Raw genomic sequence first — 22430 nt, 5'->3', positions numbered from 1 at the left:
TATTCTTGAAGAACGGTGGTGTGTCTGAATTAATTCGTGTGAATGGGAAGGGGAACCTGTGCTAGTTGGTGGCAGGTGGTCAAGACGCAGGGTCCGAGCCGGCTGCCACCGTGCCCCCCACCTTCCAGAAATGACCACAGGGGCTGCTGGGCAGCGGCTGATGCTCTGCAGTACCTCCAGGTTCCATGGCAAAGGAGAGGAGCGAACTGCGGTCGCTCTAAAGCCAGGTGGCCTTTGGGTTCATTCATCGCGGTTGCAGGGTCAGGGCACGGATTGCTGGCTCGTGGCAGCCCGCACAAAGGCTGCTCGGCTGCTGGGCTGCTCATCAAGTCATTAACCTTCCTTTTCAGGCTGGATCAGGCGGGCGTGGTATGAGCCTGTCTGCTTCTTAATTCCCTGGCCAGCACATCATTAGTTGTGTCCTTCGGTTTCTAAAGATGTCAGGAAGGGAAAAAACCCACCTTCTCTGGTCGCTAGAAACGCTAATTAAGCAGTAAACTGAGAGACAGCGATTAGGAGATAGGGGCGAAATACGCAGGTGATGCACACCAGTTGTTTGCCGAGGCTTGGATTTGTACTGCTCACAGTTTGGGCATCTACACCACGGACTCGTAGTTTAAAAAAAATTACCAGCCCAGCTTTGTGGGATGGTTTGGGGTTTGTATTTATTTTTTTTTTTAAACTTTATGAACGTAGATGTTTCCATATGCAAATCAAAGTTTTGAAGAGCAGCGTTTTGAAGGACAGAAAATAGCGTAATGAAAATTTCAGGGGTGTAAATTTTGACTTTGCAAGGTCTAATTTAAAAAACGTGGCGAAGCAGTTGCATGTTTCAAAGCAGATCTCTTCCATAAAAAAAAAGGCAAGTTGTCTGTGAACAGGCATAAAACCAGTAGTTAAAGTACAGTTTTGTCTAAATTGCCTGTTTTCGAAAAGAAGTGTTATTATCTTATAATAGTAGTCGAACTTCCACAGCAACCAAAAAAGTTCACAGTGCTCGAGCAATAAATGTACCGTATGATCTTGAAACTGGTGTACCTGAGGCTGTTCCTTATAGGTTTTATGCTAATTTGTACCTGTTTTATGCTGACTTAACTGGAACTGTTTCTGACTGCCACTGGTTTGCAATCAAAGCTGGTTTTTTAAATTTAAATAAAATCCTAACTAGGAAACAACTAAAAATACCCACTAAACTTAGCATATGGTTTGCACTCTTACAGAGGAAGAAGAAAGCAAACAAAGCAATAGAGATATTTTTGGAGACACTCTGACTGCACATCTCCACTCAGTGCAATGGAGACGCAAATAAACAAGATGAACAATGTTGAGGCAAGTCACCTTTGTGAGAAACCTGTGCTTTTCGGCTGGTCACTAGCACTTACCTGTGTACCAACAGCACTTGATGACATGAAGTAGATTTGCAGCAGCATTCTGTCTTGTATGAATAGCGTGTCTTACAGCATATGATAGGTGTTTTTTTAACTATTGAAACAAACATCTGTAAGTGGAGAAAAATGTGTTTAGACTCAATTTTATGTATAAGACCTGCTGCTATTCTATTTCTCTTAAAGTTGAGTGGTACTTCAAGGAGGATATTTATATTTATATTCCAAGCATTTCAAATTAGAAACTGTGTAACAAACCATTTTTTCGTTATGAATTGAAAAACAAGGTATTGATGAAAGGATATCACTTGAATTCCTTCATTTTCCAGGATTAACCTGCCTGCTCTGATAAGTTATGCAGATGGCATATTAGTTCCCTGTTGTTCCTTTGATAGGAATGGTTGGACTCGATGATCCAGTGGGTCTCTTCCAACCTGGTTATTCTATGATTCTATGATAGAAGAGCTCATGGGAAAAAAAATAGGCCCCATCCTTTCTTGTCCGTGGGTTACAACAATGTCCATGTTTTGATGGCTTAATTTAATTGGCAGATGTGCTGTGTACACTGTCTCCAGAAGGTTTCTGGCATGGCTGGGGGATGGAGACTGCTGATGGAGAAGATCACCTGGCAGTGCCTGTGGCTGAGCAGCTCCCAGGCCTGGTGTCTGGACTGCAGATGCTCTCTAGGCCAGGCTCATTACTTGGATGGTGTGCAGCCTCCCTAGGCTTGTTGAACTTTTTGGGTCAAAATATACCTCCTTGCTTTAATGTGCCTAACTGCTCTTTCTGTAGGACAGAGGTCCGCACAAAGCATGTTCGATTTATTTAGCATTATCCATGGGTTTCTGTGGTGTCCCAGCAGTCTCCATTTATCTGTCACTTTTTGACAGCTGGACCTTGACAGATGAGCACTGGTGAATCTTGCTGTTGTGATTTAAAAGGTTGCTGCCCTGAGTCATCCTTTTGCTTCTCTGTCACAGGTTACTGCCTCTGCAGCAGGGGTAGCAAGGGAGCAGCGCCTTAAATGCTCAACACTAAGTCCAGTGGCTGAGCGGAAATCCCCTTGGCTCTGTGTGGAGGTACTGGGTGATCAATGAGTGTAACTGGAAACAGACTGGTGTTACCTGGTGACTCTGCTGAGTGACAGCAAGGGACCGGAAGGTCTTACTTATTGCAGCTGTTTGCAAAAATGTAAGGCAGAGCCCTTGGCAGGAATTCCTTGTTTGTGTTTTAAAGCAAGCAGGTGATTCTTGAGGCAGGCTATGGAGGGAGAAGGGGTTGTCCCTGGCCTTGTCTCCGTTGGTTCCTTCTGGCTTTGTCCAAGGGTAACATGGCAAGAAAGACAGGATGTCCATAGGTTTCCTGGTGCACAGTCTAGTTTTGTGCCATGCTAGAGGTATGCTCGTTTCTTAGTTCATTGCTGGAAGAGTGGAGGATGTCCTGGAAGTATTGTGTAATGCTGATGGAAACCAGAATTATAAATGTGGCACTTGTAGTAGTGAACACCTAGTGTTTGGAGATGCCAGCCTCGTGCGTAGTGTCCCTGGGTTAGGTTCAAGAGGCTGGCAGAGGTAAGGCTGGAGGCTGGCACATTGAGAGGCACTCCTAGTGCAAGGAGCAAGCACAGAACCACTGTCCTTTTCTTTCTTCCTGCAGCTAATGAATGTATGACAGCTTTTCCTTGGGCCTCAGACTTGCATGCATTTTCCCTTGAAGATGTTGGAAAGCAGAGCTGTGGCCACAAATTTGTTCTGAGACCACACTTTGGAGGCCAGCCTCTTTGGGGAGACAGGCCAAGCAAACTCAGCAGTGGGATGTTTCTGCCAGCCTCTCCTCTCCTCACCAGACAGACCTGGCAATGGCAGCCCTCTCTTCTCTGCAGCTCACGTTGCCCCAGTCATCTTCTTGTGGCGTGAGCAAACCACCATCCCCAAAGGTTGAAGCCAGAAGCATTTACATTATTAATATCAGCCAAGAGTACCCTTGGGTTTCTGTTTGGGAAGATGATGGTAAAGTGCTGACTGCTGCTCGCACTTGCCTAAAAAAGCAGGGGAGAAATTCTTCTGGGATGTGACTCTAAACCCTTCTGAGCTGCTGTGTGCACTTAAGCAGATACATTTTGAAACCTTTTATGGGCATATTGCAGTGTTGTAGGGGCCATGGCATGCCATCTCCTGCTCCTGAAGCTTCCTTTCCTTATTTTAAGGGCAAAGCCCTCCAGACTGGTGTTCCAGTTCTGCGAAATGCTTAAGCCTGATTTTAAGCACCGTAGAATTCCTGTGGGCCACAAAGAGCTTGTGCTGAAGTGAGCTGTTGCATTAGTTTCTGAGAGAGGAAAATGGTCTTCTCGGCCATTCTCCAAAGGGGAGAACTGCCTGTGGTCACACACCTGGAACTTGCAGTCCCTCAAGCTTGGGATCTGCAAGCACAAGCTCTGTTCCTGTGCCCCAGAGCAAATGTGGTGCTGTGCTCTGCCAGCCCTAGGGGCTGCCTCTGCGATGGGAGGAGGGTGATGGGGAGCTGAAACCCAGCTAGCCTTCTGTGGCAGCTGTGAGTCAGAAGTTGGCCAAGGGAGCATGGAGGGTTCTATGTTTGTACAGTAAGCTCTGGCACCTCAGTGGATGCTGTGATACAAGCCATGGTGCTGCCAGATCCACATGGGGAAGGAAGTTCAGGCTTTATATCTTCCAGCTCTGATCTATAGCAGTAGCTAATGCTGGGATTCAAATAGAGGCCCCAAACCTGCAAGTCCCTATTCCTGGAGAGAGCTTGAAGCAAAAAAGATCCTTGTAAGCATGAAGCCACACTTTGCCATGGTCCCCTTTCTTGCTGCTGTGTCAGTGAAGCTAACTAACTACTCTTGCTCTTGATTGCATTAGCCCAGCAAAACCAGCTGAAGGAAAGACATTGGAAGATGCCTTTGTGGAGGGTGACTCTGAACAAGTGTGTGGAGTTGGTGGATTTCTTCAGCAGCATAGCATCAGTTTGATGTAATCCCTTTGCTGACAATAGCTTTCTGCCATTTGATTTACCCATCTGATGGAGGATGCAGTAACATGCATTTATGTAATTGAGCTATTTGGAAGCTTTAAAACAAATATAAACAAGATGTGCCAGGCTTTCTGGAGAGCCCATCATCTGACATCTCCCACAGAGCATTTAAATAAGTGATTAGATTTCCAAGTGAGGAGCTGAGCTCTTTGAAAATCTGCCCCCAATAAATATTGTTATGCTGGGATTAAAATAAATGCTTTGAGGCACTTGGGCGAATGTTGCCCTTCATAGGCACAGTTTTACATATGGCTTATTGTTGTTTTATTGGTGTTCATGAAACAGCAGAGAAACAGGCACTGACCCCCTTCTTTGTCCCATGGAGCTGCCCATGCCATGTCTGATGATAGCCTTTTGATTAAGAGGAAAGGCTAAAAGATTTAGAAAGCCAGCGTTCAAACCCTCACAATGATGCAGGCTGCTTTAAAGTTCTGTACTGCCTAATTGTGCTTTTTGACCTCGCAGGAGAAGTACAGAGAAGATGCTTTTTAAGACTGAGTAGAGCTGAGCTACTGTAGTAATGAGACTCTGGGTATTTTGGACAGATGTCCTAACTGAGTAAGCTTTTCAGACCCCAGCTCCTTCTAAAGGAATAGCTATCACACATAGTTACTACTTAGGCAAGTTTGCCTGTCTTGTAAAAGCCCCCTCTCCTGTAATGGCAGTGAATATATTCAACTTTACCATAGCTAACGTCTTAGGATAATAAAGTCTTTCTGATGTCCATGCAGTAGAAAGAACACGGCACAAAAGTAAGACTGATCTCAGCTCTCAGCAGCCTTGGTGCTTTATTTCTGACTTTCTGAACATCTGGTTAGTGTTTTGTCTTGGTGTTGGGTTTCAGTGACGTGGTTGCTTGCTGTCCCCACCATCAGCAGTGGGAGTCTGTTGTTGCTGGAGTGATGGATTTTTAACCTCTAACTCTGCTCTTTTACCTTCTCTGGCTGAAACCAACACCTGCCCATGGCTCTATCCTGTCCTCTGTGTGCTTGAGCTCCGAGCTGAAAAACTGAGAGCTGGAAGTGCCTTTCTGCAACATTTAGCTTAAAGCTGTGGGGATGGTGGATATTCCTAAGGGGGAACAATTGGCTTACTGGGATGTGAGTATACTCAAACCAAGCAATTCCCCAAATTTGTAGTGAAATGTTACGGCAGATGGCCTGCTTACAATGTGGGATATTATTAGAACCATGATCAGTGCTAATAAGGTCATTGGCAGTGAGAGAGGAGGTCGGTGTCTGACCTTGTTTGAAAGGTGGCAGGCTGTACTCTGAGAGAGAAGTTTTCTTTTACTGTACTGGAATCTGAGTGTTTAATCTGGCTGCACAGTCGAGGAAAAAGACCCACCACCCAGCCCAGTGTGTCAGCTGTGAGGATGCTGGGGACACTGCTGGCCCCCAGTCTGCACTGAGGTAGGTGTGCAGAGTGCTGTTAAAAAGTGGAGACAAATTCTGCTCTAATTAGCAATCCTGAGAATGGGAACTGGGAGCGGTTTTGCTAGCCCTGCAGACTGGGTATGGTATCACAAGGGGTTGCTGAGTCAGAGGACTGATTAGTGGTGTGCACTGAGTTTTATCATGCCTCTGAACATACTCTGCATTTACACAATAGTTACTTGTAGCTAGTCTCTCTTACACAGGTATCAAGAAAAGCCTCCAAATGACCATTACAGACAGGAATGTTGGGTTCAACCGAATTGCATAGGTAATGCCACATCTCCGTATGGCAGCACCCACACTAGGTTCTGATGAGGATTTAAGACGTTATCCCAGACTATGCTGCTTCACTTCTGCTTTGAGTGAGCAGCTCTGGGTGCTTATTGAGAAAAAATAGCTCTCGGAGGGGCAGTTGGGAAAGCATGGGGTACCTAACTGGGGTGGTGGAGTTGGCCCAGCACAGACACAATGGAGCTGCAGCCAGCCTGCCCAAGAGCACAGCCATCATTAGATAGTGCTTCCCTAAGTCCTTATTATCCTCAGGGGCATGGCTTGTGCTGGGAACAGTCACACGGAGATTAGATTCTTAAAGAGCCCAGGCACAGCCGAGCAAAGTTTGGAAAAAAAACAAACCCTCTTGGTGTGTAATCCCAGCCATGCTGGTTGATCCGTCTGACCAGCGTTTCTTCCTCTTGCTATCTGCTTCTGAAGGATCAGAGTGTGAGTAGAGCTTGCTTTCTCACCGTTAAGTGGTACTTGATCCCGCGTGTTTGGTTCGTGCAGTGTTGTGCTGCATGCAGTGCTTGGGCTTTGCTCCCAGGTCCCTTCCACACAGTGCTACAGATAGATACCAAGCACTGCATGAGTTTGGCAGGAGGAAGTGAGAGCCTTGTGGAGCTGGGTGTTTCAGCTCATGCAGTAGCACTTCAGTAGCCATTGCAGCAGGGAGTTTGAAAGCTGGACACGTAGACGCGTGGAAAGTCAGCCAGATATGGCAGAGGTGATGGTGTTCGAGGTCAGCCATAGGAAGGAAGGCGCTTTCATACTCATGGGGAAATCTTGTTTCATAAAACAGCGGATTTCCGAGACGGAGAGTTGTCTTTGGAGGAGTTGTCACTCCTTCTCAAATGCTGTAGGGGAAGGCACTGAAAGATGCACCTGGTGCATCTTGCAGGAGCACTCCCAAATCTTGCTCCCATGTTGCAAGACTTGCAGCCTTATATCCTGTTTCTCCTTTCTGCTCTGTTTCCTCCTCCCTTCCAGGCTTATTTGTCCCCAAGCCCTCCTGCAGCTCGCCTGTCCTTTCTGTCCCTGTCACTACGTGTGGTGTCTGCAGGGTCTGAAGAAAGCAGCTCAGGAAGTGTCCTTCCCTCCTCCTCTCCTGTTGCTTCAGCAGTCATTTTTATTTCTTGGTGCATCTGGTGCACTTCTAGATGAAGAAATAATCATCATACTTACCTCCCCACAGACACTGGCACCCTGCAGTGTCTGTTGTGTTTCCTGTAAAGCCTCTGTGGCTACTGCAGGATGGGAGCTGGAGCAAGGCAGACAGAGTTACTCGGAGCTGGGAGCAGGAGAGCCATCAGGATTGATAAAAAGAGGACAGGAAAGTCTGAAACTTTCACTGAGCTGTGAGAGATGGACCGTGAAGGAAGAGGTGGGGGTGGCTCTATGAAGAGCACAGCGGCTCCCCAGGGACCTCTCCCACAGGACAGGGGAGCTTGAGGATGTGGCAAGGACCCCTGCCACTCGTCACTGTTGGCTTTACTAGCATTTGCAGCAGGGTGTGGATTACCCCACAGCCTTCCTGCCAGCTTGCATTGTGCTTCTGTCACCAGAGCCAACTCAAACTGCTCCTGCGCCCTGTCTGGGAGAGTTGAGGAGAGGAACAGGTCCCTTGGGGGCTGAGAGGCAAATGGGCAGGATTGCTTTTAGCTGGTGATGCAGAGAGAGATGGGAAGGGCAGGCTGCCTGCTGCCATGAGGCAGGAGATCATAAAGCATCAAGGGCATCACAGCCGCAGCTCTGCAGCTGCACCAGTCCAGCACAGGGCAGCTGGCATGCAGTCTCGGTGCTCCTCAGGCTTCCCTTAGCCGCCTGGGGTTCTTCTACCAAGGTGTATTTAGACTGAAAACTCTTCAGGCTGGGACCGTCTCATTCTGTGTTTGGTTAGTAATCAGAGCAGGACCCTGAGCCTGCAGCATCGATGAGTATTTGTATTCTTCCCACAGCCAAAAATCCCCTGCTGTGGCCTTGTGCGATAAAGCACAGATTGAATTAAGAGGATTTTCATTGTTGTTGTGTTTCTCTAAGTCTACAGTAATGTAAAATCTTTAGAAGTCTTTACTTGGAACAGAGCTTGCATTTGCTGGGACAGAAACACTACTGAAAATTTTTTCATTGTTTCGATGGTGCTAATTCTCAGTGATTTTAAGCATCGTTTCTGAGCTTAGCCCAGCCAGAAGGAAAGCATTAACACTTTCCTTAATATTACTTCTTTTTTTGTACTAGAGGTACTTGAACAAAAATTTGCGCAGGGCTTTCTGCCCGGGCTCTATCAGAATTCCATCTATCTCGATTTAAGCAAGTGAGAGCATTTTTTCCAGCTGGGTGTTCGGGTATTCACTGACGGCATTTGCTGACGCCGGCACCGGTTGTTCTGCATTCCAGACTCCCTAATGATACTGGAGCTTCTTTGCAGCAGCTCCTCTCACATGGTAGAAAGGGTTCAGATGTCCTTAGGAAAGGTCACACTTCCTTGCAGAAAAAAATCTCCTATCATGATCCACTATGGGCCCATCTCACCTAGAAACAAATGAATATTTGCATTGCAGTTGTCCCTGATCAGAGTAGTGAAGAGTCTGTTTCTCATTGCCCTTTTAGGGAGGATTTGTGCTGTATCTGAAGGTCTCTTTTGTCAGTGACAGAAACGGAATCCATGAGGTCAGTGTCTGCCTGCCTGCCTAAAAGAAGTCTTGGTGTTTAGACTGCTTTCTAATAAAAAACAGCCTTTAAAAGCTAGTCTTTGCATTCCTCCTTGTCTTCAAAAGGCTGAGCATCAGCTGGTCTGTACTGCACCAGTGACCAGGACAAGGATAAGCAGCTCAGAGTCGAACATGATGGCAAGAGTTTGGAAAGCAGAGCAGTAATGCAGAAAGGGCAGAACCACCACCACCACCATCCCGCCCCAGTAATTTGATTAGTTTGCTTTATGTGGCTGAAGCCTGAATAAGCAAGCATGTCCACATGAATATGTCTTAATTGCTTCTACCTCCCTCAGTTTTTCTCGTGCTCTCAAACCTAAATAAGTGAATCATGCAGTTATTAAAAACACAAACTCTGAAAACCTAAGCAAATGAAATGAGAGCCCTGATCAGTACCATTCCTATTGGTCTGCTGGGACAGACGGACGAACGGAAACAGTGCGCGCACACACACACACACACATACACACAACACATTCCTTTCTTAGCTGTTCTGGCACTTAGACCAGTGCCACTCAGGAGAATTTAGGTCAGGATTTCTGGCAGGGCGAAAGTTGCATTCTGCAGGAGAAACTGGATATATGTACCCAGTAAGGCTGTGCAACCTTCTCAGTGTCCTGCCCTACAGCTCTTGTTATGGAGGAGGGAACAGATCTAATCAGCGGCTACAGGGAATTAACCTTTAAGCATCTGAAATCTTAGTTTCTACAAAGTATGTTTTCTGTTACTGCCCATTCCTGGCATTGTGTGGAGGAAGAAAAACGGTTTCTAGATTTGGGGGTCTTTGGGCTCTGCAGCACATAGTGGCTCTGAATTCTGGGTCTATAGGTCAGCACAGAGTGCAGGGTGAGCAGAAAGCCTTTTTCAGCCTTGCAGCCTCCATGTTGACTTCTGTCCTGGGAAGAGTTTATTACTTGAGTGTGCACAGCGAAGATGCTTTGGCTGAGTGAGATGGTATGAATCTGCACAGACCAGTTCCTCGTGAGACTCGACAAAAGACTGGAGGAACAGAAGTCTGCAAGGAATTTTGTAATTGGGACAGATGGAGGCTGTTTTAATAAGTTAATCTTAAATTAACATATTTTTAGATACTGACACAGAATTTGGCATCCCATTCCGTAAGGCTGGCTGCCCCTGTGCTACCTGTGACTCTAGTGCATGTGAACTGCAGTTAAATACGGCTCATTGCTTGCAGTTTTAGTGCAGAACTCTGTAACTGCAAAATTCTCCATTTACCCATAGACATGGCAGTGCGCTATCTTGGGCTTTGCCAGCCCATCATGCTTACCTCCACGGAAAAAGACCTGTCCTGTTTGTGCAGCTTACCGCACTGCTCCGTGGGCCCAAGTCTAAGCAAACACCCTGCCTTAACTTCCCTTTCACTTGAGATGGTAGCAAAGATCAGTCACAAATCTCTTTTCATGTGCCCCACGCTTCTCAAAGAGCAGCTCTGAAGGTGTTTTCTTAAAAGAAAAATCCCCTTTGTGACTTATGTGCGCATACGTTACTGGCTGTAATAAGGAACACACTAAATAGATCAGTCTGCAGAAGCTAACTGAGGTAGAATATTTGCCTAGGGCAAGGTGGGCTTTTTTTTTTCTTTTTGTTTGATTTTTTTTCCCTTTGTTTTGATTCCTTTTTCTTCAAGCCTTGCTGTCTCCTAGATGAAGGAAGGCTGTGATTTGATGTTGCTTGGTCTGGATACCCTCTTTGGAAGCCAGGGCCTGTGCACGATGCATGGTCCTGTCCTGCTGTGCTTAGAGCAGGCTGCAAGATACCTCCTGAAGGTGCCTTTTGTATCTGCACCTTTAATCTTCTGATCAGCAACAAGTTCATTGTACCATTAGTGTGAAATCTGAGGCCTGGCCAGGGCTGGAAAGATTTGGGGTCCTTGCTTGGAGATGGGTGAGAGCACATGGCATTGGTGGCACTTGGTCAGCCCTTCTCCTGGTGGTCTGGTATCTTCTCCACTAATCTGGAACAAAGGAAGGTGGAGTGCTGTGCACAAACCTAACGCGGTGTATCAGGCTGAAAAAGGAGCATGAAGCCACAGCTTGGTCTTTGGTGGACCTAACTGTAGCCAGAGAGGCACCACTGTGGGAGAACGTGGCTGGAGGGAAGAGATGAGTGGGAAGCAGTGAAGGGAATCAAACGATGGGACAGAGAGGAGTGAGAGTAGCAGAGGAGCTGGGGACATCAGTCGGCAGCCATCAGAGCAAGGGGCAAGGGGAGCCGGCTTTGCTCTCTGCTGCTCTTCTGTAGGTCAGATCTCAGCCAAGAGCAATAAAGTGTCGTCTGCCTTGGAACATCAGACCCCTGAGCTCTGGTGGACATCTGGGAGCAAATCTTGACTTGCAGTGGCAGCTGGGCGTCACCTTGCACTGCATTTGCCTGCTCCCTGCAGTCACCTCCCCAGTGGCATCAGCTAATACACAGAGGGACTATCATGTCCTGTTAAGACATCTGTTGATGTTTCCAGCCAAAGGGCAGTGGTGTGCCTCGGAAGAAGTCCTCAGCATCCTTCCCTGCTCAGTGCGCTCCTGCCTTGCCCCCAGACAGCCCCTCGAGGGGGTGGCACATCCTGCAGAATTTTTCTTTCCATGTTGAAGATTCTCCCTGGGACTTGTCAGTCCACATAGAAGTAATTATTTTTTAAAGTTTTTTCTTTTTTTTTTTTGAAAACCAGGAATCTGTGCCCATTAAGCAGCTGCTTTCTGAGCAAAGCAACGACACAAACAAAAATTGGGCTAATCCTCAGTTGGTAAATTGTTATATTCTGCCAAGTTTAAAAAAAAAAAAAGCCAAACCAACAAAGCAAACCCAGCCACCCACAAACCTCTTTATCTGCAGCTTCGTTTTGGTTTCCAAAGCACACTGAGAATAAGGTTTTCTGAGCATGGCTTTGCCCTCTGCAGGACAGGAGGAAGGGTTTGGGTCGGACACTTAGTTAGCAATCTCTGCGCTTCCCTGTTTGCCTTCTCCCTTGTGTAAACTCAAGGAGCAAGGCTGCTGGAGGTGGTCACGCATCTGATATTTGTATTCATGAACACGGTGCTTTAACATTTATTCTCCTGGGCTTTAATGTACTTTGGTTGGTTCTGTCTACGTGTGGTTTGCTTGCTGCAATTGTAATATTCAACAGCCACTGTAGGTAGAGGAAGGTCAGAAGCATCAACTTTCTATATGACCTTGACAGATTCAATCAGCCTGTGAAAGTTGTAGAATTGGATTATGGGATTTGCAATGAAAAAGTGGTTTAAGGGACAAGAGAAGCTACACTTGGTATTTTCAAAAGCTGGTCTGGTGTAATAGCAGTCGGAAGGGACAGAACTGAGGGAAATGAAAGGTGGGAGACTTATTAGAAGCTTTATTTTGTTTATTTTTCTGTGAGGTTTTGTGGTGGTTTTTAATATGGAACTCGTGCAATATTGTTCCAGAAGCTGGTATGGTTTTCTTGCTATGTATTGCAGAAGAAAAATCAATGACATGCTAGTCTTTCTATCTTCCAGGTAGAATTGATTTCTTTTCTTACAAATAGTCCCACGTTGAAACATTCACCTCCAGGAATATTAACGTTGCAGGATGTCACCTGCTTTACATCCTGCTTTAAATACATGCAGTGATCCCAGGGCTAACCATGCTCCTAAACGTGCTCTCTTTACTGGGCACTAAATGCCTTCCTTCGTAATTGTTATTGATCAGTTGCTTGAGCAGGGCTGTGGCCAGGGCTGTCTGTAAAAGCTTATTTCACTTTGAGAGAGCCTGTATTTGATGCTGTATTGAAGAAAAGTATTCTATTTTGCTTTTAACATTCCTGAACCTGGGAGAGTAGTGGAATAATACTTGGAAGACATTAAACGTGATCAGTTCAGAACTCTAAACTGATGATTCTTCTGGGCTGGTTTCACCTCATTTCATATATGTGGCTGTAACAGACTGATGCAGGTCACAGAATGTAGCCTGATCAAGATATATCGATGGACACAAAAGAAAAGGGCTTGAAGTCTTTATTCCTCTCTTTTGTGAAATGAGATTGCTGCTCATTGCAAGTAGTAATCTCTCAGATGAATATGTTTTTCTTCTATAGCTCATAAAAAATATACTGTGACAGGGCTTTACTCTTAATATGTACTTCTTGGACTTGGTAAACACTGTCCGTTGCTTGGAGCAAGCAAAAATGTTCCACAAACCAAAAATGTTAAAATCAATACACGTTTTTCATGGAGCATAACAGAGCATACCATTGGCCTGAATGAAGAGAGCTTGGCAGGAGAACAGAGCTGGAAAGGGTTGTCAAGATGTAAAAATATAATGAAGGAGCTACAGGGCTTTTCCCCAACAAAATAACTGCTCTGAGTTTGTAAGAACCTTCAAGTATAACAAACAGCTTAGAATGAAAATCCTGCATGAAAGCAGGACAGCCACGATCTCTTTGTGCTGTCCTGGGGAAATTCAGCAGAACATTGCTGTATTCAGCAGTGTGCAAAAGTAAAACTTCACTCACAGCAGCTCTTGGCTTCCCTAATTGCCAGGTGAATGAGTATTTGGGAGTTCAGGCTGCCTCTGGCTGCTTAGAGTCTACTGGAACACAGGAGTTGCATTTCCCCACCCCCCTTGTTTCTAATTAAAATTTAAAAAAAATGGTGGGGTGATGGTACTTGTTTAAATACTCAAGCTCCATGCAAATAAGCAGTCCTTTCTGTGTGGAGTTGCCTTTGCCTACTGAGTTCAGTGGTTTGAAGCTCTTGGCAACAGCTGTGAGTAACTGTCACTGGTTAAGGTGATACCAAAAAGGGAGATAGGATGTTGAAATGCTACTGCCTCTTTATTTTTCTCTCCTGCTCTGGTATGAGCTGTGTAACAAAAACAATTTTGACAAGCATTTTGAGGCTGCAGACTTCGTAAGCGAGTCCTAGATAAGCGTGTTTGAATCCCAGCAGAGTGCATCTGATCTTGAGAAGCCCCCTGTCCAAGTGCTTTGCCGTTTCATACACACTATTTGAAAGGACTGATATCTGCAGAAGGATTTGTCCATGCTGTGCATCTATTTGTTCCCAGCGTTTTATATTATGACTGTCTCTTACCCTGGTGTGAGCTGATGCAACGTGATGTGCTTGGTATACTTCTGTTTTTCTGATACACTGGCAGAACTGGTCAGCTGCTCACACTGTTTGTGCCACGTGATGGGAAGTGTGTTCCCTGCTTTGAGCTGAGTGCTGCTGTTCCTCACATCATGCCTGTAAATGGAGGCCTATCCAGCTGTGCGATGGGTAGATGGTGTGCACAGCGGGTGTGTGCCTGGTGGCAAGGGGCAGCTTCCTTCCCAGTCCTGTGGTGGAGGAAAGGGCTTCAGCAGAGCGTATTCCCCACAGCCAGTGGCATGCAGGAGCACAACCTCTTCAGCCCTGGTTTGTGCCTGTTCTAGAGGCTGGCTTTCGTAGACAAAGGCCAGGTGACAAAAGAGATGGAGGTGTTGCAGGTCTCTGGCAGTGTTTGTTCAGCAGTCCCCTCAGCTGGCTGTTGGCAGCTTTTGTCTGGGCTCGAATACATTTGCAAAAATGATGCTGACGTTTTTCTTCCTCCTGTCCTTCCTTCCCTCTCCCTGCAGAGCAAAAATATCCCAGCAAAGCAGTCACATGGGTGAAAGGGGGAGGCTGAAGAACAGCTCCAGTGTCCTAGAAACAGGAATTTCTGTCTCTGCTTCCTATGCCTTCTGCATTTTTCCTCTCTCACTGGACATGAAGCAAGTTAGACCCTACCTGGACTGTATTGGCTGTGTTTGTCTGACCTGCTTTTGTAAAGTTGCAGAGGAATTTAACTTTTTTTTAAGCCCAGACACCTACAGTTACTTGTTTACCTGTTGGTTAGCTCTCCTCCACAGCTGTAGGGAGAGGAGAATGGGGCAGACTGGGACTGTGCAAAATGCATGAGCCTCTCGGGAGCAGGGTGAAGGCAGGGAGTCTGCTTGGTTTGCTCTGAGGGTTTTCTCACTGCCTTGCACTTGCACATGCCACCGAGTTTTTCTTTGAGCTCAGTTCAAAAGGACCCAGAACTCTTGTCGTAGCTGCTGAATGGCACCTGCTTTCATTTGAAATCATGCAAAACATGAAGGTTCACTCATTTCAGTCAAAATCAAGTCTAGGCTTGTTCAGAAAGGGCTTGACCTGACATTCATTGAAGCCATGAAATTCAGTTGCTGTTTCAGTGACAAGCTGGGGCTGCTGTGAAAGTACTGGAAGCGTTCGTAGCCCTGGGAGCTTGCAATAGATATTCAGGTTTTTCCACTGAAGCTTTATGAAAAGGCAGGTCTAATTCTTGTCCTCTGTACCCTGACAAAAGACGTGTCCCTGTTTGCCTGAGCAGCCCAGGGTTGGAGCTGACACGCAGCTGCTGCAGCTCAGAACATCTTTCAGAACAGCATCATATCTGGAGAGGTTTCTCCAGTGACCGCAAGAAAACCGAGTTGGGCCAAAATAACACCTGAGGTGTTTTTAGCAGTTTTCTTCTCATCTGTCTGCGCAGGCTCAGTGGGGTGGCTCTTTGGACCCAGAGGTGGGAAGTGCAAAGTAGCTGGGTAAAGCTTATCGTAGTGATATTGCAAAACTGTGGTTTGTGGTTTTTTATGGGTTGTAAGAATCACATTTCTAGCAAATTATAAATTCATGAACTATACTCATTCCTAGCTAGAACATTCATTTCACAGAGTCTATCTCATCCCTATCTGGAAACTACCAGATTAACCTTAACTCTAGCATTTTTATCCACATACGCTGAAATTGAAACTTCTGTATGATGGGAAGTCTGCATTGCTTCCTTTCCCTTTGAGGCTGATTGCCATCTGGTAACGCTAACTAGAAGATACATTTTGCGTTTTCTTTTCAGCTATGATCTGTTCACAGCTGGATCCCCACCATAACAGCAGTGTTTCTGCTCTCTGTAAATGGGTGTTACAGCTGCAGTTGAAAAATGTCAGCAGCAAGCTGTGCTGCACTTTTTTTTATTGCCGTTACAAGTAACTTCAGACCACCAGCTTCCTTGTACACAACGCTGTGTACAAATGCATGCTTGATGGCAAGTAGGACTGGTGGCACAGGAGAGATGCAGAGCACTAACTCTCATGCATCCCTGCAGGTGTCCAGAGAGGAGCAGAAAAAGCAGTAGAACTGGAAAGCCTTTGAGATGGGTTGTTTTGGAGAGATAGTGAGGGTGGAGTTGCTGGCATTAGCGTGGCACAAGTCAGTTTCCAAACAAGACAGGGAAGAAAGCATAGGGGAAACTTTAATGTGACAGCGCACAACGGCTTGGAAAACTGAGTTTAGTGGCAGTCTGGAAGGATGTGCTTGGAAGACTGATTTTGTTTTGTTCTGATTACTTGAATGATGGAATAGAGAGAGTGTGCTGGTTAAATTGGTAGGGTGCTCTGAGCTGGGAGGAATAACAGACATTTTAGAGAACTAGATGTGGAGTTGAAGATAGTCTTGACAGGTTGGAAAAATAGTTCTTAAAAAAGGGTTTGAGTCCAAGAAAAGTAGTCAGAAATACTGCATTAAAGTGAGTTGGCTGCATGATACAGGATGCAGCATATCTGGGTAGGCAGTAGTTCTGGAGAAAGCTAGTTGAGAGTGAATGAAAAATATTACATTGTTAGAAGGAAAGAAAATGTCATGTGGGGATGTATAAGCAGCAGTGTCATCAGCAGGACATGTGGACAAAATCTTCCTTACCGCACTGATGAGCAGTTAGCTGCAGTGCAGTGCCCTGTGTATGCATGTACCTCAGCAGGAATGCAGGCTGGCTGGAGGAACAGCCCTATAAATGGCTTGGAGACCCTGCTCACCAAGTTGAGAGAGCATGGTTTGTATAGTCTAGAGCAGAGAGGTTTGAGGAAGGGAGGTAGATGTGACTGAGGCCTTCAAGTATGGGCCCTCCCTCAAAGAGGAGGGGAATAATTCCTGTTCTGGCCCTCTAGGGTAAGACAAGTTTTAGGCTTTGGTTGCAGGAGGATCAAAACTGCAGTTGAGTATCAGGAAAAACTTTACAGCTGCAGGGAGAGTGATGTGTTGGAGTCCCTCGTCTGGGAAATATACAAGTAATGGGTATAAAGAAAATAGGTGAAGCTGATTTGTGTAGTCCTAGGGGTGATGTGTCCTTCTAGACCTGCTTTTTAGGATCCTTGTAGGTGGGCTAACAGCCTTCCATGAGAACGCAGTCGAGGAGTGCTTTGTACGAAATTACACTTTAAAACCTCTCTGTAACTGTGAGCTATTGCAGCACTGCGAGGAGAAAAGCATTGCTATTAAGCAGAAATTATCTGATGTACTGTGCCAGGGTCAATGTTCAAGGGAGGTTGCAAGGTTGTACTTCTCCCTGACTCAGTTGGCAGCATAACTTTTAACATTTCATTAGTCTGTAGAAAAGAATTGTAGATAAGGTACGTACAGAGCTAGGCTTTGAACTGCAGCAAGTGACAGCTTGGCTGTGTGAACACCTATTTGTGAGAGGTAACACTCACTAATGATCAGTCTGACTTGTCAGCTCCAGCCTGCTTTGTTTCCCTGTTGAAAACATGCTATTTCTGTGCTATTTGATGTTGTTTGCCAAGGGGAAGGTGTTTACTCCAGAAGTGAGGTGGACAGCCTTCTCATTTCTTCCCTCCAGCACAGCTCTCTGCCTGTGCAGAAAGAGGAGTGCGATGCAGTGTTGGAGGTGGCAGGGTTGCCACACAGTCCAGCCAGTGTGCCAGTTGCTCAGCCCTGGAGCAAATTGCTTAGGGACAAACCAAAGTGAGCACCAAGCACTTGAGTTAGAGTGGTAGATGGACTGTGTTCCTAATGCCCTGGTTGTTTGCTTTCCTGGGAGGGTAACTTTGAAGCTGCCATTCCCCATAGCATGGGTGAAGAACTTGGGCTTAGGTATTACCAGATACTGACTGTGTGTCCCAGTCCCTCTCTTTTCATAGAGAGCAGATGGCAGTAAGGGTAGACCTGGTGCAGCATATGCTGCTCAGTGTATGTTCTTAGCTGTGCTGCACGGACACAGGGGTGAAGCCCAGAGCTCCCTTCTTTCTGCCTTCCACTGTTGCATTGAGAATTCACGCTTTGTGGGCAGTTCTGCAGCCTGGTCTCTGCCTGCCCTGCTAATTCAGGGGCAGACAGTGTGGTGACTGAGATTGTACTGCATATATGAAAGCCACGCAAAGCTCTGGTGGGCGTGAGGATCCCCAACAAGGAGAAGGCCTGTGTTTGCATGTGCTGAGTGGGATGGGAAGCAGAAAATGTTTCGTGCCTCAGCCCTGGAGCGACAGGCACTGAGTAAGCAGGGCCAGCACATCTCTGAATGTGCCTCCCCACTGAGTTCCTCTTAGGAGGGCTGGAAATCTGCTGCTTCATGCAGGGAGAAGTTATGTAGACAAGCTGTGTTTTGGTGCCTGGTTTTGTGCAAAACATGGAAATCCTTCCCTGCCTGGTCTCTTTTCATTCTTTTTGCTGTCAGTCATTGCACATGTCATCAGTATCTGTGGAAAAAACAGCACAGTCAGGGCACAAGCCTACTGCAGTCTCTAGTGTGTGGAGAACAACATAGAGATTATGTTATTATTATGCTTAGAGATTTTTCACATGAGAACTGCTGGTGATTGACAGGACATACAGTGCAGTCATTAAAACCAGAAATGTGGGTCTTCTATGGAGCCCCCGTGCTGGTGTCCAGGATTAAAGAGACTGTAACAAACTGTATTAGTCTTGTAAACGTGAGCAAGCCTTGATTTTGTGCTGGAAGCCTTGTTTCTGCAGCACAGTTTGGCAACCAGAGAGCAAAGAATTCGTACAGCATGTTTAGGGTAGGTCCATCCAGCCTGGTGCAGTAGCCGGCATGCTCTTAAGTGCATCCCTCCAAGCTAGGATGCAGATGACAAGGTGCAGCCCAGCAGACTCCAAACAGCCAGGTGTAATGCAGGTTGTTCTACTGGATTTAAGCGTGCTGCACTCGAAACAGCTGGCTTTGTTGCACTGCAAGCTGCTGTCACGTTAGCTAGTGTCAGATGCCAGCCATTTACAGTATGCGCCATCACAGCATGACTTAAGTTGGCAACACAAGAGTCAATCACATGCCAGCAGCCTACTGTAAGGGTGGGAGAGTGTGTGGGAAGAAAGGGGGAGAAAATGCTCTTACAAAATCTTTTAATGATTTATTTTTGATATCCATTTTTCAAGCCTTGGGAAGTGCAGTCCATATGCTTTTTCCTCCTGGCTGTAGTTGGCAAAGAAGCTGACAAATATGGTCCCTCAGACTCCTTCCAGTTTGCAAGGAGCCAGAAAATATAGTTATATTTAGCATGTTACCAAGGCCAGCAGCAGAGTCTGTTGCTGGGTGGTGATTCCCTGGCTGCAAGCTCACGTGCCATCCGGGACAGGTTGGGAATGCGCCTTCCCTGGAGTCAATACTCAGGCTAAGTTAACAGCAATGTTAACTCTGTTTACAACGGGAGAGCTGCACTGGTCCCAGCAGGCTCGGCATGCCGCTTGCTGACACAAGTCAGTCCTGAATGCTGTGTCCCTTCCTGGCTCGTGCTGTGACCCACTGCAGCTGCTAGGATGGTGTTTTATGATGCAGTGCTTCAGCTTGGAGAGTGTCTCAGTAGATCGCTGGGACTGTCCTCTGCCCTGTGCTGAGCATTCAGTGTGCTGGAGCCACAGCAAAACAATCACTGCAGCAAAACAGTGCCCTTTAGCACAAAGATGCTCATCTGAAATTTAGGGGCTTGATACTGAGGCCTGTCCTGTTGTATTTCCTCATGTTGTATGCCTAGGCCACCTAGGTATGAAATGGAATTGTCCTTATTTGTCCCCAACCCAGTATCCATGCAGCAGATTTGCTACCAGCTCCCTGTTGTTTTCCCTGCTGTGTTGCATCTGGTCCTCAGAAGTGAATAATGGCAATTCCTTTGTCCTTCTGGCAGCTTTCATAGAGCTGAAAATTGGTCTGGAAGAGTGTATGTATTGCTGAGAAGTACTGAGAACTGTGGGTGTTGTTCTGGAAGGGTAGAAGGGCTCACCCCTGCCGGTGTTGGAGCTCAGAGGATACTAGAGGTGCCCATTGCTTTAGAGTAAGACATCTTGAAAGCTGGTTCATAGCTGGATGTCTAAACTGGGAACATTCTGTGTCAATGTGAGTCACATCATCAGTTCCTAAAATGCATTGTCTGAGAGATGAAGAACCTACTGTGGTGCTGGAGAGGACAACTTGACTCAGCTGTGGCTTGTAACCCATCCTGGTGAAACGCAGTGGTTGATGCTCAGGATCGAAATGGCGGCAAGGAGGAGCTACACTGAAGGTGTGGGTTTGAATCTGAGTGCAGTGGTGATTCATTTAGTTTTGAAGCCCTAATAGCCTGACTGACAGCCGTGTGGCACTTCACAGCCTTCGCTCTGCAGCATCATCTGCGCAGCTCTCAGCTCCTTGCAAAAACGTGCCCTCATTGGCAGCAGGAGCACTCTGTGGGCACTGGTTTCTGCTCACAGCTCTGTCTGCAGGATCAAGGCCTTGTGCTGTATGGGCTTTCTTTTTTTGTTGGTAGTAAAAACATTCTGTTTGTAGAACCCCCTGTTGGAATTAAACAAACTGTGTTTTGAGAAAAAAGTAGAACAAAGCTTCACACCAAGCTGGGGTAGCCAGTATCAGTGACAAGCAAAATTTCAGTTGGAAAAGCAAAGTCCTTTTCAAGTTGAAGGCAGCCATGTAAGTATTGTTTACAAAAAACAGGAGCTCTTTTTTTCATTCTCTCTATTCCTGCAGTGTAGACACATCTACACAGATTTACTCCAAATTTGATAGAAAACAGTGTTTTCCCAACCCAAAGCACTTGTGCCAAGTTTGAACCAGGAGCAATTTCTAAGGCTGGTGCGTAAGCCCTGGAAGTCTGCAGCTTAGAATAGAGCAGCTACTGGGCCATCAGCAACCTGCTCCTTTGTGGAGTCTGCTCCTGGCCTGCAGCAACCCAAGCAGCCCCACAGAAGCTGTGGAGGTGGGAAGCAGCAGATTATGCTCTGAGCCTGAATGCTGGGCTCTTGTTGGATCCCAAGGTGATGGGAAGGACCTGGGAGGGACCTGGTCCTGTGCAGCAGGAAAGATGTGAGAAGGATGACCCAAACCTACCTAGTGCTGATGAGTCTCCTCCTTCCAGATTAATGCAGTTATTTACCTTGTAGTAGTGCTGGGTTGTCTGAGCATCAGCCAGTGGCCTGGTGCCATTTTACTTTCACGTTACACATATGTACAGAAGTGTCTGGTGATGAAGGTTCATGTCCTTGGGGCCTATGAGCAGTTAACTCACTGCTGGGGATCTGGTGCTGTTGGATTGATAGGATGCAAAAAATATCATTAGAAAGTCTCTTTCTTTTGACTTGGGTTGTTGGGCTCTTCTAGGAGCAGGTCTCCATTGATTTGAGGTGATCTATAAAATCAGTGATCCTTTACTTTTAGTAGCCACTGGCTTCCCTAGTGCTTATGTTTACTGGGGGGAAGTAGTCAGCAATGGAAAATATTGTGGCTTTTAACAAATGAAAGCACAAAGAAATTGTTACAATTCTTCCTCCTGTGACTACCAGTTCTCAGCATCTCAGTACGTGCGTAGTCAGGATCAGAGGTGCTGCTCTACTAAGTTGTGCTCTTAATGTCTTACCCAGCACAGCTGGGGAAGTGATGGAGACGGTTTTGTTCCTTGCTGTCTGGTTGTCAGGGCCAATTAAGTGGTCTGGTGTTGGGAGGGAGGGGAAAAACAACCCACACACGCAAATGGGATTTTTTTGTTGTTGTTTCTGGAACGGTTGCCACAAGCTTCTGAAAATACTGCTATTTGTGTTACATTATTTTCTTTTACAACAATCATTTTAGCATCAGGAAGCTTAACTTTTGGGCTTAGTCTGGTACTGTTTGGTTAATGTTACAGCAGGAGAAGTCATGTTGCTTCTTCTCTTCGCCCAAGTATTGCACTGCTTCAATCACAGAAGCAGCACAGTAGCTACCAAGCTACCTCCTCCTCCATGCTTGCGTTGTTCCAGTAACCCAAACAATCCTTAATTAAATTTCCCTGGCTGCCCTGAGTGTTACATTCACTGAAATGCTGTTTCATTATGTTTTTTAGGGCCGGTGTACCCGAGAGAACTGCAAATATCTCCACCCTCCCCCACACTTAAAAACACAACTTGAAATAAATGGGCGCAACAACCTGATCCAGCAGAAGACAGCCGCAGCCATGTTTGCTCAGCAAATGCAGTTCATGCTACCAGGCGCGCAGCTACAGCCCATTGTAAGTTAACAGCAGTGGATCGGGTTCGCACTGCTTCTTGTTTCTCTCCTGTTTGCTTATGGAGGCCCCGGCCTTCTGCTTTTGCTGAGGTGGTTGTTGGTGCTGCATGGAGTTGGGCAGCACTTCCAGACAAATGTCAGATGCTACTTGCACGTCTTCTTGCAAACTGTGGCTCCCCTTTCCTGTGGTACCTGAGGAGCTGTGGGAAGGGCATGAAGCAGAAGGGTTATAATGCCAGGTAGACTTTTGACCTGGTGATTCACGCCCG

At 46.4% G+C, this 22430-nt stretch overlaps 1 protein-coding gene across 9 annotated transcripts in view; it reads left to right on the top strand.

The window, feature by feature from the left end:
* Positions 1-22430, top strand: part of MBNL3 (muscleblind like splicing regulator 3) — an 89211-nt gene that overhangs the window by 34126 nt on the left and 32655 nt on the right. For all 9 annotated transcript variants that reach the window (XR_011338371.1, XR_011338370.1, XR_011338369.1 and 6 more), the window contains exon 3: positions 21998-22162. Coding sequence is in view for 5 of the 9 variants with exons in the window: in XM_069867633.1 (XP_069723734.1) it covers positions 21998-22162 (165 nt within the window). In the remaining 4 variants the exon portion in view is untranslated. The remainder of the gene's footprint in view (positions 1-21997; positions 22163-22430) is intronic.

The sequence above is a fragment of the Phaenicophaeus curvirostris genome, chromosome 13 (assembly GCF_032191515.1).
Source record: "Phaenicophaeus curvirostris isolate KB17595 chromosome 13, BPBGC_Pcur_1.0, whole genome shotgun sequence".
Classification (NCBI taxonomy): domain Eukaryota; kingdom Metazoa; phylum Chordata; class Aves; order Cuculiformes; family Cuculidae; genus Phaenicophaeus; species Phaenicophaeus curvirostris.
The sequence above is the reverse complement of the archived record's forward strand: the minus strand, read 5'-3'. Positions and strand labels throughout refer to the sequence as shown.